Here is a 21,688-nt window from a genome sequence, read left to right as displayed (position 1 = left end):
CGAGAAAGAGACTAAGGACTTCAGAGCCAGAAGCTCAGACAGGACAAGAGTCTGGACACAGAGCCCAAGACTAGAGAATCTGGACATGATCAACATAGTGGGTAGGAGTAATAACAACAAAGGCGCAGGGCCACGCTATAGCCTGACAATGAAGAAAGAAGAGTTCCCCTTTCTGGCTGGTAAGATGGCTCAGTAGGTAAGGCTTGCTGCCAGGCTTGGTGACCTGAATTCAACCCCTGGAACCCAACATGGTGGAAGGAGAGAATCAAATCCAACAAGGTATCCTCTGACCCCCACACATATTGTAGCACACTGATGTTCACATACATACTGAATAAGTAAATAAACTCAGTAATATATATAGTTTTACAATTATCAGAAACAATAAGATGAACTTTGTGTACATGTCTGTGTACGTACATGTATTTGGAAGCTAGACACTGATGTCAGGCGTCCTTCCTCTACCTCTCTCACTGCGTTTTTCCAGACTGTCTGTTTCATAAACCTGCAGCTCACAAACTGGCTCAGCTGGCTGGCCAGTGAGCTCTGAGATGTGCCTGGCTCTGCCTCTTCCCAGTGCTGGCGTTCCACAGTGCCCAGCCTTTATGCAGATACGGGTACCTGAACTTAGGTCCTTATGTTTGCTCAGCAAGGCCTTTACTTACTGAGCAATCTCCTAGGCTCCCAAAGTGACCATTCTTAATTCATTTTTTAATTTTAATTCATATTTTTGTAACAAAGATTGAGAAATTTATGAACACATACAGAGGTCAACAAATCATTATATACATGTTTGTATGTTATTCTGGAGATCAAAATCAGGGCTAGGAAAACATTATATAAATTAATTATATCCTCAGCCCCTAAACGAATTTTAAAATTCAGAATCTACTTACTTTTTTTAAAATATCTATGTTTTCATAGTATACATGCATGTGTCTATGCATATTCACATTTGTGTGATTGCAAGTGTATGAGTGTACACGCCACATGTGTCTGTGGTGGCCAGAGGCACTGATAACCCTGGAGTTACAAGAGGTTGTAAGCCATCTGACCTAGGTGCTGAGGATTGGACTCAGGTCCTCTGCAAGAGTAGTATATGATCTAGTCAGGTAGTGGTGGCGCACACCTTTAATCACAGCACTCAGGAGGCAGAGGCAGGTAGATTTCTGAGTTTGAGGTCAGCTGGTCTACAAAGTGAGTTCCAGGACAGCCAGGGCCACACAGAGAAACCCTGTCTAGGGGTGGGGTGGGGGGAAGAGTTGTATGTGATCATAAATGCTGAACTTCTGAACATTTTTAAGAGCTTAGTGAGGTTCTGTTTGCAGGGCTATTAAATTAACTCCAGAGTCTCACCCACAAGAGACCACCGATTACCTGAGTAATCAACAATGTGTGTTGGAACTCTCTCAGGGGTGACATCAGCTGGAATGGTGATTTCTTCTGCCCGAGGAGGAACCTTTATTTGAAAACAAATATAAAAAAAAAAATGTGGAGAAATTATCCATCAAACTTACTAATAGACCATGTAGATTTATCTATATCAGGACCTTCAAAAACTATTCTTGTAGGTATTCACTGCATTTTAAAATGCTTTCATTAGGGTGCTTTATCATATAAAACTACAATAAAAACATTTTTTTGCTAGGTAGTGGTGGCACACACCTTTAATCCCAGTACTCAGGAGGCAGAGGTAGTCGGATATCTGTGAGTTCGAGGCCAGCCTGGTCTACAGAGCAAGATCCAGGACAGGTACCAAAACTACACAGAGATACCCTGTCTTGAAAAAACAAAAAACAAAAAACAAAAACAAAAACGCTTTTTAAAAATCTATTTACTTGTATTTATATAGGTGTTTTACCTGCACATATGCCTGTGTGAAGGTGTCGGGTCCCCTAGAACTGCAGTTACAGACAGTTGTGAGCACCATGTGGATGCTAGGATTAATCGCTGAGCCATCTCTCCAGCCCCATAAAAACATTTTTTAAGGACCAGCAAGATGGGTCAGTAGGTAAGGATGCTTGCTGCTGAGTCTGACCACCTGAGTGATCACTTTGGATGCCCACACCCTCATGGAGGAAAGGGAACCTACAACCACAAGGTGTCCTCTTACCTCCAAATGTGTACCGGGGTACATGTACAGAGAGAGAGAAAACAAATGAAATGTAATAAAAATTTAACAATAAAATCAAAAGCAAAGAAAAAAGTGAGTTTTTTTTTCAGCAGAGATATAGCCCAATGGTAGAGTGTTTGACTAGCAAATGTCCAGTCCTAGGTTAGAGGGGAAAGAAATTCTACCTTTGTAGTCAAAGGCCATAATAATGATATCAAGTTTTTAACAAACTTAAAACAATACTTAATTTGGTACTCAAATATTAGATTTAAAAAAAATATATATGGTTCTCATTCTACTTTGTTGAGGATTTAAAACATTTTACAAATAAGGGGCTATGTTAATCCAAAGCAGTCCTGACAAGTGTAACTCAGTGGTGGAGAACTTGTCTAGCACATGCAGCCTTGGGTTTAATCCTCGGCCTTGAAAAACTCACAAAAACACAAACAAGATGACAACCTTCAAGGTAACCAATAAATATTAGCTTTGTCTAGGCTAGATAACTGGTTGGCTCCATTAGCCCTGTAGTTAATTCCACATTTCAGAAAGATGCACATTTTTAACAAAACTGTAAAGTATGGTGGCCCATTCCTTTCTTTTTAAATAACTAATTTTTTATGTGTATAGGTTTTGCTTGCATGTGTATCTGTGAACCACATGCATGCATGGTATCCTTGGGAGGCCAGAAAAGGGCACTGGATCCCCTGGAACTAGAGTTACAGACAGTTGTAAGGCACCCTCTGGGTGCTGAGAGTCAAATCCAGGACCTGTGGAAGAGCAGCCCGTGCTCTTAACTGCTGAGACTTCTCTCCAGCCCCAACTGCATGATTTTTAATTATGGGGAAAAACAAATCCCATATCCACACTCAAGAAGAATATCTTTAAACAACTTTAACTTCAGTTAAACATTTCAAATTTCTTTCTTGAGACAGAGTCTTACTATGAAGTCCTAGCTAGATTGGAGTCTTTAAATTTTGTTTACTTATTTGTGTGCATGGGTGTCATAGCACACAAATGGAGTTCAATGTGGAGTTGGCTTTGTATTTCCACCATGTAAGCTCTGGGAATTAAAATCAGCTTGTTAGTCTTGGCAGTAGGTGCCTTTCCCACTCAGCCATCTTGTTAGCTCCTTAGTTAAACTTTTGCAGAGAACTTTATATAGTATAGCCTAAATAATTCTAAATTAATGTTAATGATTCCACAATACACTCCATTTTTCAAATTAAGGAAGTACCATTTGATTCTTCAATGCTAAAAGGAACAAAGAAAATAGCAGCCATAGAATTATAAATGTTGCCAGGCAGTGGTGGCGCACGCCTTTAATCCCAGCACTCGGGAGGCAGAGCCAGGTGGATCTCTATGAGTTTGAGGCCAGCCTGGGCTACAGAGTGAGTTCCAGGAAAGGAGCCAAAGCTACACAGAGAAACCCTGTCTTGGAAACAAAAACCAAAAAACAGAATTATAAATATTGAAAATGCTATCAATGAGAGATATAGCTCAGCAATAAAGCTCTTGCTTGGTATGCACAAGACCCTGGATTCCATCCCAGGTACCACAAGAATCCAGAAAAACAAAGACACTGCCATATGAAACATCAAATTCCTAGCTCAGCAATAAACCTATAAGGTTATTTCTCTCTAAGAAGAGTAAAGAAAGGTAAATGCAAACTCTAACATTAATTTTATTTTTTCTGTGTGTGTGCACTTACATGCCACCTGTGTATGGGGAGGGGGGTGGAGTGCCACAAAGAGTGTGGATGCCCAGGAGCTAAAGTTACAGCTACAAGTCACCTAACATGGGTGCTAGGAATTGAATGCAGGTCCTTTGGAAGAACAGCAAGTGCTCTTAAGTACTGAGCTATCGATCTAGCCTCAAACTCTGACATTAATAAGACTTCAGAGAAACAAAAGATAAGCCAGACCTGTAATCTCAGTATTTGGGAGGGAGACGTGGAAGGATGAGAAAAAAGTTCAAGATCAGCCGTGCCTACATAGTAAGTTTAAGACCAACCTGTACTATACAGACTGTGCCTCAAAAAAATGAAACAAAATAAACTAACAATAACAACAAAATCCAAAATTTTGTTATGCTGTTGCATAGATGCTGTTTTCTCTAACAATATCCTAACTTTACAGCATCTCCTCACATTGGGATTTCCAAAATGTAAATAAGTATATCCCAGTATGGTGGTAGAAACATGTGATCACAGTACCAGGGAAATGGAGGTAGGAAGATCAGGAGTTCAAGGTCATCATGAGCTACATAAGTTTGAAGCTGGCCTGAGTTACATGAGTCCCTGTCTCAAAATACCAATAATTGATATATTATGCATACATATATATTATTAGTAATAACACCACCTTGTTTCTGGTGGCACTTCACTATTATTAATTTACTGTCATACACAAGTCTGGATCTGTAGGCAAAATAGAATGAATCATTCTAATTTGTAAAATGAAGCAGGCAGATAATATTAGTTACGTCAGAATTCTAGTAGTTCTGACAAAAACATCTCACAGATTGACAGCACCAGACAGAAGGCAAGCGGTACCCAGACCCTAAATCTAGTTTCAATTCATACAAAACTCAGCATTTCTTTCACGTTTGGGGTTCTGGAAAACATTTTAATTCTAAGAACAGGATACACAGGTGATCCTTTTTGTCACCATTTCAAAAATGAAATGACCTTAGTTGATGACATAAATGACAAAGCCATTGGCTGGTAAGATAGCTCAGTGACCTGCCAATGAGACTGATGATCTGAAGTCGATCCTTAGGACTCCCATGAAAGGAGAGAACTGACTCACACTAGTTGCCCTCTGATAGCAAACACACACACAATGTAAAAAGCAAAATTTTAATGACAAAGTCAAAGGCACAAAATGAGAACTTAGGCTCTTTCTTAAGGTGATGTCCTCTATAAACTAATATGAGCTTTTTAAAAGTACTGACTATTGGGCTGGAGAGATGGCTCAGAGGTTAAGAGTACTGACTGCTCTTCCAGAGGTCCTGAGTTCAATTCCCAGTAACCACATGGTGGCTGACAACCATCTGTAATGAGATTTGGCGCCCTCTTCTGTATACATAATAAATAAATAAAATCTTTAAAAAAAATAAAAGACTGGCTGCTCTTCCATAGGACCTGGGTTCAATTCCTAGCACCCATAAGACAGCTCACAACTGTCTGAAACTCCTGCCCCAGGGGATCTGACACCCTCACACTAATTCACATAAAATAAAAAACAAAACAAAACAGAAAAGTCCTGACTGTTGAAGAAACACATGAAGGTGGCACTGACATATCACTTTATTTTTTATTAATTAAACACACACACACACACACACACACACACACACACACACACACACTAAATAAGAAATTAAATGTTTACCTCTTCTGGAAATTCTTCACTGACCAGAGACATAATCAGTGATGTCTTCCCAACTCTAGCTGTTAAAAGAAAAAAAATCATTACTTTAATAAATTTGGTTCTACAGGAACTCAAATCCAGTAACCACATAGAGAGTTATTAGCTGTTTGGGGGAAAGGCAATCATAAGCCCATTTCACAGTATCACAAAAGCCTCCTGCAGCCCAGGTGTCTCAGCGCTTGCCTGTAATTCCAGCTACTTGGGGAAGCTGAGGAAATAGGATGTCAATTTGAGGAAAGAAGAGAAAGGAACACAGGAACAAAAACCTTCCTGCATTACCTACTGAGAGTTGTGTAAGAACCAATCCCATAATACTGCTTAACGTTCCCAAAAATGAACATTAAGGTCATTTCTAAATTTCACCTTTATGAATAATGTTGTAATTCATATTCTACAACATAAATTCCTTGAAGTGCAATTCAAGTTAGCACATGGGCTGTTTTGTATTTAACTGACATTGTTAATTATGTTCACAAGAGAATACATCAATTTACATCCTCACCAACCAAAGGATATCAGTGTCTTACTTCCTTGTTTGTTCTGTATTTTAAGGGTTGGTAACAAGGTAAAAAAATATATATTTTCTGTCCCACTGATCTTTTTAATAAAGGAAAGTTAAAAATCTCAATCTTTATTCTGAAATCTGACTTCTCTACTCCAGTAACTTTTCTGATCATATAATTACTACAGTCAAATCTAAGTGCTTATCAACCAAGTCCGTCCAAACTACTAGAGGAAAACAGATACCTGTCTGTTAGTCTCTGCCACAGTGGCAAAGTACAATTTCAAAAACAAGTCCAAATATGAAAGATGGTAATTTCTAAGAATTAAGAACAACCTCAGTCACTTCCTAAATGACTATAAAAAAAAGAGTGAACTGAACAAGTCTGATCCTGGGAAATGATGAATGGCTAGAACACACAGATGAGTGCACTGGTCCAAACAACATGGAGAGTTTATGCAAGTGGAGAGACAAACTATATGGTCTCACAGGCAGCTTCTAGCTAGTTTCTATAGACTATTTTAAGAATGCTTTTATTATTTTATGTGTACATGTCTATATGTGTGCAGGTATATGCACACGTGTGTGGCTACCCCCAGAGTCCAGAAGATAGTATAGAATCTCCTGGTTGTGGCCTGCCCCATGTGGGTGCTGGGAAATAACTCTGTGTCCTCTGGAATAACAGCAAGCACTCCTAACTACTGAGTCACCTCTCTAGCCCCTCTATATACTTTTTGTTTTTCTTTTGTCAAAAAAAGGCTTTTTGACATGTGGCTCACAACAAGTTATTTCTGGTTTTTTTGTTTTGTGTTGTTGGGGTTTTTTTTTTGTTTGTTTGTTTGTTTTGGTTTTTTTTTGGGGGGGGTTGGTTTTTCGAGACAGGGTTTCTCTGTGTAGTTTTGGTGCCTGTCCTGGATCTCTCTCTCTCTCTGTAGACCAGGCTGGCCTCGAACTCACAGAGATCCACCTGCCTCTGCCTCCTGAGTGCTGGGATTTTAAAGGCATGTGCCACCGCCGCCTGGCCAAGTTATTTCTGTTCTGAACAGAACCAACATTACAAAACTCCTAGAATCTAACAATACTAGCTTATACAGTTCTCCACAGTTTTCAGACAGGAAATGTGTGACTCAGAGTCAGTGATTTCCTTAAAAATCTCACTAAAAGATGAGCAGTGGACCTAAGACAGTAGCTTGTCTCCTGATGGTCAAGCCAGTGCTCTCTTTTGCCATGCTTTTAAAGACTGCTAAGAATACAGAGAGGGAATGGTAATCAGGAGTCAGCATGCAGCCCTCACAAGCAAGTAATACAGTTCAGTTAAAATAATCACCAGTTCACTGGTGACTAATTAGAGTAACACTCACTCTTCAGGGCTGGTGGCAGGCACCTTTACTCACTGAGCCATCTCACAGGCTTGCTTTTTCCCCCTTTGAGACCAGGCCTCACTCTATAGTCTAGGAACTCAGAGTATAAACTAGACTGGTTTCAAACTCACAGCATTCTGCCTGCCTCAGCCTTTCAAGTGCTTAAACTACAGGCATAAAACACCATGCTGAGTCTATACCTATCCTTAACCCAAATTCTCCACATAACATATAACATTTTTATAGTATTTGTGTGTGCATTATCCCTCATCTGTCTCACACTTACTCCAGCAGTATAAGTATCTACTACATCATATAAGCTTACCAACTAGTGAATGGCTAGAAACAGACAGACACAGGACCAATTGAGAACAATTTTATCTTTTGGAGGGTGGCATGTATGCCCGCAGGCCAGAAGAGGGCATCTAATCCCATTATAGATGGTTATGAACCACCATGTGGTTGCTGGGAATTGAACTCAGGACCTCTGGAAGAGCAGGCAGTGTTCTGAACCCCTGAGCCATCTCTCTAGCCCCAATAATTGTATCTTAGTGTGTATTTCCTAAAGGTAGCCTTCTTGCCTTATGTAAACAAAGTACCATGTCACAGATAGGAAATTAATTACAAATACACTACCATTTTCCAATCTATTGACTTTACTCACTACTATCCTTTATAGAAAATGAAGAAAAAAAAAAAAAGTCGGGCGGTAGTGGTACATGCCTTTAATCCCAGCACTCAGGAGGCAGAGGCAGGAGGATTTCTGTGAGTTTGAGGCCTGCCTGGTCTACAGAGCAAGATCCAGGAAAGGTACCAAAACTACACAGAGAAACCTTGTCTTGAAAAACCAAAAAAGAAAATGGAAAAGAAAAAAAAAAAAAAAAAAAAACACTTGGCTGTAATGGCTTTCTAAAACTGGAAGCATTGCTTGTTTTAAGTCAGTTTCATGAAGCCTAGGCTGGCCTTGAACTCACAATGTGTATGTAGCCGAGAATGAACGTGAATTTCTTTTTTTTTCTTTTTTAGATAGGGTCTCACTATGTAACTGTGACTGTCCTGGAACTCACTATGTAAATCAGGTTGGCCTTGGGCTCAGAAATCACCCTGACTCTGACTCCTGATTCTTGGGATTAAAGGTGTGTGTCACTATCCCTGGCCTTCCATATTTTCTAAAATAAAAGATATGCTACTAGAAACTGCCAAATAAGTACTATTTTAAGTTATTTTGGTGGTTAAAAGATGACAAGTTCTAGAGTTACAGATATCAGTGTTGATCTTATATTTTTGGTTGTGAGCCTAGCCTTTAACAGCTTAGCCATCTCTCCAGCCCAGCTGCTTTTTTTTTTTAAAGATTTATTTATTCATTATACATACAGTATTCTACCTGCGAGGATCCCTGCAGGCCAGAAGAGGGCACTAGATGTCATTAGGTGGTTGTGAGCCACTATGTGGTTGCTGGGAATTGAACTCAGGACCTCTGGAAGAGCAGCCAGTGCTCTTAACCTCGGAGCCATCTCTCCAGCCCCAGTGTTGATCTTAAATATTGACAAATGAGATACCTTCCTTTTTTGGGGGGCGAAGGGACAGGGTTTCTCTGTGTAGCTTTGCACCTTTCCTGGAACTCACTCTGTAGCCCAGGCTGGCCTCGAACTCACAGAGATCCACCTGGCTCTGCCTCCTGAGTGCTGGGATCAAAAGCGTGCGCCACCACCGCCCAGCTAGATACCTTCTTTTTATGTCTTCTTGAATGTATGGCGTTTGTGTATGTTGAGGTCAAACCCGGGGCCTCTCAAATGCTGGGCAAGTGCACTGCCCCTGAGCTCTATCTCTAGGCCCAGCAGATATTTCTGGAGCACTTCTATGTGTCTTAGGTGTTCACAACGCTGCACACAGCCACTGCGTGCCCTCCTTTGACACAAACTTCATCCGAACAGGCTTTAGAGCAGCCATCAACAGAGTCAACAGTGTTTTTCCACAGCAGGGTAAACTGCCATCCCTAACTGGGCTTCTTATTTTGCATTGAAATTCTGTTAAATTTTTCTCATTGCTATTTAGAGGAGCCTTACTACATCAGAACTCCTGGGCAGTCCTCCAAGCAGTCCTCCCACCTCTTGAGTGCTAGAACCACCAGCACCTGCCATGCTGGACCTAGCCTGAGGTTTTTGTCTGTCTCTGCTTGCCCTTCTGTCTAATTCTGGTACTTTCATTTAGACATTTCCCAGTTCCCAACTTTCTACCTTCTTTAATCTACCAACAAATGTCAATTCCAGTCAGGTGGTGGTGCACACGCCTTCAATCCCAGCACTTGGGAGACAGAGGCAGGTGGGTCTCTGTGAGTTCAAGGCTAACCAAATCTACAGAGTGAGTTCCAGGACAGCCAAAGTTGTTACACAGAGAAAACCTTGTGTGTGTGTGTGTGTGTGTGTGTGTGTGTGTGTGTGTGTGTGTGTGTGTTTGGGGGGGGAGGGGGAGTCAATTCCATTTTCTTACACAGCCTTCATTTTCTAACTCAGTCTTTTTGACTCTCAACTACCTACCACATCACACGAAAATCATTCTACTGAAAAGTAGCATCACCTAACTAAGCTCACCTACCTAATCTCGTTTCCCACTGTTGTCCACTTTGCACAAATAATGTCTCACACAGGCACAAGCACTAACTAGCCACAATGAGTCCTGTCTCCCTCCTCACATGGTTTTTCTCGTCCAAAAATCATTCCCTGTCTCTTCTGTACTATTACATCTTAATCATCTCTTCAGAGCTTTTCAGTTCTACCCGAGCCTAAGACCCCCGAGAGCTACCAAAGCTCTCACTGCCTCCACTAAACTACTTCTGTGCCATAATCTGTATTAAGACACCATGACTATAACAGACATACTTAGCATGTATGAGTCTACGTGGACATATAACCAGATACCTGTAAACAAGGCTAGTGAATGGAATCTTCTAATTTTATATGAATGGAGGATCTCAAGCACTCTCTGACTGGATGTCCATGCCCAGGCACAGTAACTATGCCAGGGAAACAATGTCTACGTACCAACCTGCCTCAAACACCTGTTCCAAGCTTTCCTTTTCTTTTTTCAAGACTTGCTTATGTTCATGTGTATGGGTATTGGCCTGAACATAGGCCATGCACCACATGCTAGCACTGCACGTGGAGGCCAGAAGAGGCATCGGATCCCCTGGAACTGGAGCTACAGGTGGCTGTCAGCTGCCATGTGGGTGCTGGAAATGGAACCCAAGTCCTCCCTCTAGAAGAACAGCTAGTGCTCTTACACACTCAGCCACATCTCCAACCCCCAAAGCTTTTCTTAAGAATGAGTGAGTTTCTGGACTTAAGGCCCAGGACTGAACTAGAGGAGGAACAGGGAAGGTACTTACTGCACACTGGATGGCAGGCAACTGCTAAACCAATAAAAAAGTAAACTAGGGCCATCAAGATGACTCAGTGGGGGTACAGGCACCTGCTGCCAAGCCTGACAAGCTGAGTTCAATCTCCAGGACCCACACAGTAGAAAAAACTGACTCCCACAGGTTGTCCTCTGACTTTCATACGTGCATACATACTTTTGCATACAAACACATAGATAAAAAATAAAATAATAATTAAAAAAAAATAAATTCTAAGCCGGGCGGTGGTGGCGCACGCCTTTAATCCCAGCACTCGGGAGGCAGAGCCAGGCGGATCTCTGTGAGTTCGAGGCCAGCCTGGGCTACCAAGTGAGTTCCAGGAAAGGCGCAAAGCTACACAGAGAAACCCTGTCTCAAAAAAACCAAAAAAAAAAATAAATAAATAAATAAAATAAATTCTAGCCAGGTGGTGGTAGTTGTGCATGCCTTTAATCCAGCACTCAGGAGGCAGAGACAGATAGATTTCTGAGTTCGAGGCCAGCCCAACCTACAAAGTAAGTTCCAGGACAACCAGGACTACACAGAAAAACCGTCTGATAAAACAAACAAATAAACAAACAAACAAAAATACACACACACACACACACAAATCATTGTATCTAATGCGTTCTTAGCAAAAAACTAAGGTCGGAATTTCATATAAGTAGAGTGTGAAACTGTGACAAGGGTCTTCAAAATCCCTTGCTATTTCCTAACAATAGCTAGGCCTTTTCTTATAAATAACTATTCAAGTCCATATTATAAGAAAATGTAAAGAGATGCAGGCAAGATAGCTTCATAAATAAAGGTTGGTCATCAGAAAAATCCAACCTTATGAGTAGAGGGTTGGGACCTTCAGTCTCATCCCAAAACCTAGAAAGTTTGAAAAGAGGGGACTGGAGCTTAGTCCGATCTTATGTGACAATGGTTTAATTGTGCCTACAAAATGAGACCCCCATATAAAACCTCTACCCATCAAATCTCAGCACTTCCAGGTTAGTGAACATACCAGTAAGATTATATACCTTAATTCCACCAAAACCCCAGACCCTTCCAACCATCCTTGTGCATCTCTCCATCTAGATGCTCATTCACATGAGCATAAGTATAACATTTTCTAGAGAATGAGTAAGCTTGAGGGGGTTGTGAGAAGCCCCTTTTTAACTATTTGACTAAAATCCTACTTGTAGCTAGCATCTAAAGTAAGAGCATCTAAAGTAAGAGCAATCTTGGGGGCCTTGCCTTTCAGTTTGTAAGAACTGATACTTACTCTATGTAGCATTAAAACTACCTTTTCGGGACACCAAGCTGATAACAAAGAACTGGTATCAGAATGCAGAGGGCATGAGAGTTTCATGTTTATCAAAGCACAATATGCCTTTAAAAAAAAAAAAAAAAAAAAGAGGGCTGGAGAGATGGCTCAGAGGTTAAGAGCACTGACTGCTCTTCGAGAGGTCCTGAGTTCAATCCCCTGCACCCACATGGTGGCTCACAACCATCTGTAATGAGATCTGGCGCCCTCTTCTGTATACATAATAAGTAAATAAATCTTTAAAGAGAGAGAGAGAGAGAGAGAGAGAGAGAGAGAGAGAGAGAGAGAGAGGTCAATTGGTAGTGGTACATGGCTTCAATCCCAGCACTTAGGAGGTAGAGCCAGGTGAATCTCTGTGAGTTCAAGGCCAGCCTGGGCTACAAAGTGGACAGCCAGAGCTGTTACACAGATAAACCCTGTCTCAAAAAACAAACAAAAAACAAAATAAAAAACCTGAGAACAACAAATCTTGTATCCAAGAAGTCTAGTTCCACACAAACACACGTGTCTCCTGAACTGTTTGTTCTCCTCAAACTAAGAAACACTGGAAGAACATCCAAATTTGAATTTCTGCTTTCCAAGATTCATCTCTTATGCAGACCGCTATTATTTCATTTGATAATTATTTGCATGATTGTCTACATATAAATTTAGTCTTACATACTACATAGAGATAGCCAGGAAAACGTATTAAATAAGACAAACCAAACTGTCATAAAAAAGGGACAAGCACTGTATTCAACTCCTCTATTTAAAAACAGGGGGAATGGGGGAGCAGAGAGGACATGAGAAAAGAAAGAAATCTGCTTCTCAAGTCTGTTGGGGAATATTATTTTAAGGTGTGTTACTTTTGCTTATGTTGCATTTGTTTAACTCTGTGAAGCTGTGTTACTTTGCCTGTCTAAAGCATCTGATGGTCTAATAAAAAGCTGAACGGCCAATAGCAAGGCAAGGGAAAGAAGAAGTGGGGCTGGCAGGCAGAGAGAATATACAGAAGGAGAAACTGGGAGGAGAGGAAGAAAAGAGATTTAGTGGAAGGAAGAGTCACCCAGCTACACAGCAAGCCACAGAGTAAGAGTAAGACTTACAGAAGTAAGAGAATGGGAAAAGCCCAGAGGCAAAAGATAGATGGAATAAGTTAAGGAAAGCTGGAAAGAAAGAAGCCAAGCTAAGGCCAGGCATTTATTAGTAACAATAAGCCTCTGCATGTGATTTATTTGGAAGCTGGGTGGCAGCCCCCACCAAAAGAGCCTAAAAGAGCCAAAAAACAAACAACAGCACACATCTGTAAACAACAATATGTCAGGAAACTCATCTGTGGCTGTGGTATAAGTCTGTGGTAGATCAACAGCTTAACATGTACAAGACTCTGGGAGAGGAGGGAAGAAGGGCCATTTAAAAAGAAAAATGCCTTTACTCCCAACAGAGACAGACTCAAAAATCAAAATAAGCTGGGTGGTGGTGATGCACACCTTTAATCCCAGCATTCAGAAGGCAGAGGCAGGTGGATTTCTGTAAGTTTGAGGCCAGCCTGGTCTAGAGTGAGTTTCAGGGCAGCCACAGCTGTTACATAGAGAAACCATGTCTGGGGGTGGGGGGAGACAAAACAAACAAACAAAAAACAAAATAAATAGACAAACAACAAACAAATGAAAGAAAAATCAGTAATTTGGCCTCTAGGAAGAAAAAAATACCTGTTGATGTTCTGAAGACACACGCATTCTTTTGTTTGGTTTGGGGATTCTGACTGGCCTGGAACTCAATATATAGAATTGCCTCAGATTTGCAGTAATCCTCCTGTCTCTTGCCTCCTGGGTACTAGGATTACTGGAATGTGCTACTGTACACACTCAAAAAATGTATATTCTTAAGAGTGCTGCATCTGCATAAGACCCAGACAATCCTCCATCATAACAACAGTGGGCTCCTGAGGTCTTCCTAGACTTTGATAAAAATAGGATATTTTTCATCAGCTACTATGCATTTCTAAAAAATTTCTAGAAATTCTCAAGAGCAGAGACTATTTGCTGTTCACTACAACATTCCTAGCACCAAGGAAATCAAATGGCAAACTCATTAGAATCATCTTCTTCCTAGTCATGGCTGCCTTCTTTGCCCTCAGACCCACCGGCCCTGTGAGTTTCAGAATAGAGAGAACAGCATGATGAGGAAAGTCAGATTTCTTCACTGTTCAGCTCAGCAGTCCAAAAGGCAGTTCTGGCTGCCTGAACAGTAGCAGGCTCCTATCAAACTACAGACATATTCAATAGGGGAGGCCTCTAACACAGCAAGAGTAAAGAAGACAACTGAACAACTTTCCTGATGCTTGAAGACAGGGACACACAAGACAGTGGGCCCAAGGAGTGTGTTATCATTACCACTTCTCAGAGTGTGATTTAATTTATTTGCTCATATCCTACCTCATCTAGAAAACAATCTGAGGCAATTTAACTCACTACATTATAAAAATTTCATCTAGAGCCAGACATGATGGCACACTTTTAATCTCAGTTAGGAAAAGAAATTCCTTTTAGGAAAAGAAATCCTAAATTCTTCTTTAAATATTATACTAGCTAGAATTTATATTTACTATAAAGATTATAGTATAAATATTATATAAAATATATTTATAATAAAGTCTATAACAATGTATTACAAATTAAATGTTATAACCAAAATATAAACTGCAATGTAAGTTTGATATAAATATTTAACATATTAATATGAAAGATAAAAATTATCTTTTGTTAGCCAACTATCTAATGTTCTCTAGTCTTTTTTGCCTGAGAAATAGTTAAGTGACTTATAAAATGCAAGGTCATAATTATTCTTAAAGACAGAGGTCTCCAATTCATTACAACACACCACCTATCTGAGACTATAATATAGAACAAATTATCTAGGTTTATCTGGGTTTGAAATTTCTGTCTTTTTATCAGTTCTTTTGAATGTCTACTTCTAAATGACAGAAAATTCCTAATATTTATGAAGGAGAAATAACATTCTGCCATTCCAATTATCACCCTTCCAGTCATATTGGCTAGTTTTCTTACTAACACACACCCTTTTCTTCAAATGGCAAAAGAAATGGTTCTTTTCATTTCTTTTTATGTTTCTCTTTTATATTAAGAAGTCTCAGTTCATCGGACTGATGGCACACACCTTTCATCCTAGCACTCGGGAGGCAGAGGCAGGAGGATCTCTGTGAATCTGAGGTCAGCTTTGTCTACAGAGTGAGTTTCAGGACAGCTATGGCTACACAGAGAATCCCTGCCTTGAAAAACCAAACACACACACACACACACAAAAGTGTTGGTTCTTCTTAAACAACTGTAATTAGAATAAAGTGGGGAGGAGGGGGACTATGAAGTTATACTTATTAACTACTAACCTTTAGCAATCGGATAAATAATCCCAGCAAGGACCTTCCCCATAATGGGAGGCTAAAGCAGAAGGATAGCCATGGGTGAGGCTAGCCTGGCCTACATAATGGCCTTCCAAACAAACCTGGGCTACAAAGTGATACTTTCTCTCAAAAGGAGAGAGGGAGGAAGGGAAGGAGGGGATGACTGTGTTGTTCCCAAGGAAAAATTAAAGGTATGGTAGTTTAGCCAAATGTGATGGTGGTGGTTCACACCTTTGTTCCCAGCACCTGTGAGGCAGAGGCAGGTGGATCACTGTGAGCTCAAAACCAACCTGGTTTACAGAATGAGTTCACTAACCATAGGTAGGTGATGGCATGGAGGACAACTGTTGTCCACACCTATATTCCTTTCTCCAAGTCTGATCAACACAGTGCCATTAGTACCAGGAGAGCAAACAAGACACTGGAGAGCAGGGGTGCGTGCGTGTACACACATCTGGGCACTCTGAAGTGCACATATTCGCCACAGTGCAGGTGTGAAGGTCAGAGGGCAGCTTTCAGGCGTTGCCTCTGTCCCTCCACCACGTGAGTCCAGGGACTGAGCTCAGGTTGAGAGTTGGTAGCCAGCACCTTTGCCCCATAAGCTATCTTGGCTGGCCTGATTTTTTTATTTGTTTGTTTTTGTTTTTGTTTTGAGACAGGGTTTCTCTGTGTAGCCTTAGCTGTCCTGGAACTTGCTCTGTAGACCAGGCTGGCCTTGATCTCACGGAGATCCACCTGCCTCTGCCTCCCAAGTGCTGTGAGTGCACTTTTAAAGACTTTTAGGAATATGTTTCGTGATAATAGTAATTCACTTTTGATCTGAATGGTATTTGATAAACAATAATTAAGCTATAACATAAATAACATTTAAAATACTTTGTTATTCTTTGCAAGCAAAATGTCTTAAGATTTTATAGGCAGCCTAAGTTCCTTCATCTTTTCACTAAGTAGAAAGCAGTTAGTTAGTTAGTTAGTTAGTTAGCATGATGCCTCCATGGGTCATAAAAGGGCCAAGAAAATACCCTTTTCACCTCAGCAGTACAGCAGGAGGAATGGGACAACACAATATTGAAACCATTCACCATTTCAAAGCAACAATGAATGAAGTTGCCACTGCCTGGTTCAGGGACAGACACTGACAGGAATACAAAGTAACAGAACACCACAAAAGAATAGACTTGAAATCCACAATACCAGAAAGGATGGATGTTTCTCTTTGCCTCCTCCACTCCCAACCATCTTAAAGCAACTAAAACTAGATGTACTTAAATAAACATGTTAAAAGCTCAAATCATAACCACTTTTTTCTAATACTACAGAAATAAATGTGTCAGATCTGTCTTAAAATACTGACACACATTTACCTACTATTTAATCATTAAATATTTAAATTGTGTGTGTGTGTGTGTGTTTAGCTAGTATCTCACTATGTAGCCTTGACTTGCCCAGAACTCACTAGGTAAGCCAGATTGGTCTTGGACCTGTGATATCTCCTCCCTTCAGAGTGCTAGGATGACAAGGGTATGCCCAACCTAGGATTTAAAAGGCTACAACTAGGCTAAAGGCTGACAAGTATTTACGTTAAATCTCAAAAAGTCGGGCCTGTGAGACTGCTCAGCAGGTAAGGGCACTTTCGGCAAAGCCTAACTACCAAAGTTCAACCCCCAGATCCCACATGGCAGAAGGAAAGAACAAACTCCCATAAACTGTGCTCAGATTTACACACAAATAAACAAATGTAAAAAATAAATGTAAAAAGTAAGGTTTAGGCTGAGTGGTGGCAGCACACACCTTTAATCCCAGCACTCACTAGGTAGATGTCTGAGTTTGAGGACAGCCTGGTCTATAAGCAAGTTCCAGGACAGCCAGGGCTACATATAGATTAAACCCTGTCTTGAAAAACAAAAACAAAAGAAGAAACAAAAAGCAAAGCTTAAAAAGACTTCCCTACCAAAACCAGCCATTAAAATAACTGAAATCCTACATTTCAATTGAGTATAACTATACTTCCAACATTAAAATTTGAAAATATATGTATACAAGAGTGGAGGAACTCACTTGAGTGCTTCCCAAGCAAGCACCACGCCTCTGGGTTTGATACCAAGAACAGCATCAACTAAGAAGGGTGGCACAAGCCAGTAATCCTAGCCTCCCAAGTGCTGGGATTAAAGACATGTGCCACCACACCCGGCTACAGTTTGTCTTGATAGTAGACAGCCTGAAGCTTTGGTACCAATCTTCTGCTGCATGTGCTATACTTGGAGATTGAACCTAGGGCCTCAGGTATGTCAGGCAAGTGCCCTACCACTAAACTATATACTCTAGCCCTTTTAAAATTTTGATTTTCCATCCTCCTGCTTCAGACTCCTGAGTAATGGATTACAGATGTGTGCCATTAGCACGGTTGGTACCACCCTTTTAGGGGAAAAAAAAGTGTTTCTCTCAAAAACTAAAGCATTCTCTTATATCAAGTTTCTCCGTATGATCAGAAAACTTACATATAGTTATACCAATTCTCTCTTGTTTGCTTTTATTACTGAATGACATACTTTTCTAATAAATTTTAAACTTCTGCACATTCCTAAATAATACTGTTAAAGCTGAATACAAATGTCCTAACAGTGACACTAAATCTTACTTATATATGGCATTTCTATTCAGATAGTTTATACATTAATGCTATATAATTGATTCCTATATTCAACAATAAATCCAAAACATGTACCCATCTTTTTGAAAAATTGATTTAAAAAAAAAAAAGTACCAGACTTTTATAAAATACAATTAAGGGATCACCAGCTCACTTTCCCTAATTTTGCTCCAAATCGATTAGCATCAATCATACACCTTAAATAATGCCTTCCTTTACTATCAGAGAACTTGATGCAAAATACAGATTAGGGTATCATTATAAACAAAACCTAAAATTCAAAACTGAAAGCCAAAAAGCAAACTATGATTAGCTAAGCTTACTTCCAGATTTTGACTCAAGATTTCTCACAAAACAAACAAAGACCACCTACAGCTCCATGGGTAAATAGTCCGTTGTAGTAGGCATGCCCACTCCCCACTCCTTTCTGAGGTCCACTGTGCCCGGACTGGCTTAGAACTCTCTATGTAGACCAAGTTGGCTCTGAACTCACAGCAACGCTCCTGCCTTAATTCTTCCAAGCCCTGATTTTACAGACATGAGACACCACACTAGGTTTCTCAAAGAACACTATCACCATAGCAAAAATGTGCAGACTTGGGGCTGGAGCGGTTAAGAACAGAGGACCAAAGTTCGATTCTCAGCACCTAGTAGGGTGGCTCAAACCACCAGTAACTCTAGTTCTAGGACTCCTGATTCCCTTTGTCTGGGTCCCAAGGGCACACCCTACCCCAAGTTTTTAAAAAAAAATGTAATATGTGCATTTTCCTCCTCTGGTATGTATCAGTGACCTATAGAGGCTACTCCAAATGTAATGTGGCTTGGAATAAAGAACTGAAAACCAGCAATGGCAAAACATTAACTAAGGAAGTTTTAAGCCAATTCAAGTCCTCTTTAGCCCTCTTTTTAATAACTGAGTCGTGTAACTTGCAGTGAGATCGGGAGTCCCTGGGGTACTCTCATCACGTCAGCCAGCAAAAGCGCTGTTTCTGTTGTTTGCTTTTCTTTTACTCGCAAAAAGTAAAACCTAACAACCCCTGGGGAGTCTTGGCTACGCGTGTATATATTTTGCTGTCTTATAGGCCTGCTCTTGCTCATAAAATCCCACATAACTACAGGATGGCTAACAAGGAGCGAAATTAAGACTTTTAGGGTCACAGATGCCTCGACTAAAGGTTCTTCCCTAGTTAAGTAGCGCTCACTGAGTACTCTCTCGTATTAACCTGAAGTTGCGGGTAAATTTTTGTGGAAATACCGCGACTACCAGGAGTTACTCCAACGCAAGGCATAAGCATGGCAAAAGGTAAAAACAAAAGAAAAAATTTTAATTAAAAAAAAAAAAACGCTATCTTAAACTTTGTCTTTTTTCTCCCTTGTGCTGGAGACTGAACCCACATCTTTGAGCTCTTCTACTGAGCTACACAAGCAACCCAACGCTCTCTCTTAATGCCCATGCACAGTTGCAGCGAAGGCAGCAAGTGAAAAAAATAAAAAAATAAAAAATTCCAGAAACCTGACCTTGCCCACAAGTCGCCTAGTTCTACACTCCTCCCCCAGTGTGCCCGCGAGCCGGTTCCCGCAGTCCCAAGTGCTCAGACTGCCTGTCCAACATCTGCCTGGCAGCGAGTGACAGGCGATCAGAGGGTCCGACAGGAGGTGGCCCGGGAAACGCTGAGGCCCAACAGGAAAGGACTCGAGGAGGCGAAGGCGAGAACGAACCTTCGCCGCGAAAGGGTCGGGCGTTAGGGACTCAAGGGGACGAGGCCTGCGAGGAGCACTGAGGGGGACAGGGCAGAACCCTGGGGAGGGATGAGCGGAGGGGCTGGCAGGCTGAGAGGGGGCACCCGGGCTGCGAGGCCGGGCAGGGCGCGGACTCACGTTCTCCCACGAGCAGGATCCGCACGTCTTTCTTCATGTCGGAGGCTCGCAGGGGCCGCGCTCGGCCCGCACGCATGGAGCGCACGCCTCACGCCGGGAGCGCCCAGCCCGTGGCGCCGCTCTCCCCGCGCTACCACCGTCTCCTGCCAGCCTCTCGGGCCTCTGCGCCCGAGCCTCGGCCGCCCTGACTCGCCGCACCGCCTCCTCGCCTGCCGCTCCGCTCTGGAGCCGGGACAAACCAGCTCCGCCTCCTCCGGCTCCGCGGACGCGGGCGGCGGCGGGGACGACGGCGGGCGGCGAGGGACACGCGCTTTCGGAACGCGAACGCTCTCGTTACTGGAAAAGCGCCCTCGCGGGCATGCTGGCGGTAAGCGCAAAACCCGAAAAAGTTGCGTTCGTTGCAGTGGACTGCCAGAGATGTGTCAGATTCCGTAGTCGCATCTCCCCCGCCTCTTTTTTTTTTTTTTTTTAATTTAGCTAGGTTATCTTTATTTTATGTAGACAAGTGCTCTATCTGCATGCACACCTTTATGCCAGACGAGGGCTTACAGACTGGTTGTGAGCCACCATATGGTTGCTGGGAATTGAACTCACGACTTCTGGAAGTGCAGCTAGAGCTCCTTAACCTCTGAGCCATCTCTCCAGCACCACAGCCTACTTGTTTTACAGAAAAAGAACAGAAGTTCCTTGTCCGGGGTCTATTATAGTAGGAGCTTCGTCGTCGTGACTCAGAGCAGGGAATCTTCTAACTAAGCGCTAAGGTCCAGGAAGACAAGTGACCTGCCTACCAATTTTTCAGAATGATTTACTGAACAAGGTGACTGTTTTCCAGGGTGTGTATACTCCCCAGAGCCCATCACCCTGTTTGTTTGTTTTTCAAAGTTTTTTGTGTGTGTGTATTTTTGAGTATGACGTATGCATTTGAGTGCCTTCCATGGTGAGTGTGTGGAGGTCAGAGGACAGCCTTCAAGAGTTGGTTCTTTGCCAATGTGATTGCACACACCTTTAGTTCCAGCACTCGGGAACAGAGGCAGGTGGATCCCTGTGAGTTCCGGGCCTGCCTGGTCTACTTAGTTAGTTCCAGGACAGCCAGGGCTATGAGGAGAGACATATCTCAAACTTCCACTTTGGATTCCAGGGGTCAAAACTCAGTTCATCAGACACGAACAGAAAGCACTCTTCCCGCTACCATATCACCACCCAATTAATTACTTTTTTTTAAAAAAAAAAGTAGGATATGATAGTTCATGCCTATAGTCCCAGCATATGGAAGGCTGAAGCAGAAGGATTGTCATGAGTTTGGGGCCAGCCTGAGCTATAGAATGAGACCTAAATAGGTACGGTGTTACTTACACCACTGAAAAAAGTGGAGGCAGGAGGGTTAAACAATCAAAGCTATCCTCATCTGACAGAAAAATTTCATGCCAGTCGGGCTACAAGAGACTTTGCCTCAAAACAGCACACACACCAAAAATTGTACGTATGTTATACATATATGAAACTAATTTAAAGGGATTCAAATGTGTATGTGATCTCTGTAAGTCATATGGTGTGCAGCAGTTCAGAGACGGCTGAGCAGTCTCCTGGGTTTCAATCCAGATTCTGTCACCCAATAAGTGAATAAGGTCACTTACTTCCCTG

At 41.7% G+C, this 21,688-nt stretch overlaps 1 protein-coding gene across 8 annotated transcripts in view; it reads right to left on the bottom strand.

Moving 5' to 3' along the window:
• Rhot1 (ras homolog family member T1) overlaps window positions 1–20,345 on the bottom strand; it is a 74,175-nt gene extending 53,830 nt beyond the window's left edge. For 6 of the 8 annotated variants that reach the window (XR_013053057.1, XR_013053058.1, XM_015996281.3 and 3 more), the window contains exons 1-3: window positions 20,048–20,320; window positions 5,506–5,564; window positions 1,378–1,459 (exon numbers count right to left, since the gene is read on the bottom strand). Coding sequence is in view for 6 of the 8 variants with exons in the window: in XM_015996281.3 (XP_015851767.1) it covers window positions 1,378–1,459; window positions 5,506–5,564; window positions 20,048–20,123 (217 nt within the window). In the remaining 2 variants the exon portion in view is untranslated. Of the gene's footprint in view, window positions 1–1,377; window positions 1,460–5,505; window positions 5,565–20,047 lie in introns of all 8 variants that reach the window. The other 2 variants (XM_006977509.4, XM_006977508.4) reach the window with 2 other exon arrangements.
• Between the last annotated feature and the right edge of the window lie 1,343 nt (window positions 20,346–21,688).

Source organism: Peromyscus maniculatus, chromosome 8 (assembly GCF_049852395.1).
Source record: "Peromyscus maniculatus bairdii isolate BWxNUB_F1_BW_parent chromosome 8, HU_Pman_BW_mat_3.1, whole genome shotgun sequence".
Taxonomy (NCBI): Eukaryota; Metazoa; Chordata; class Mammalia; order Rodentia; family Cricetidae; genus Peromyscus; species Peromyscus maniculatus.
The sequence above is the reverse complement of the archived record's forward strand: the minus strand, read 5'-3'. Positions and strand labels throughout refer to the sequence as shown.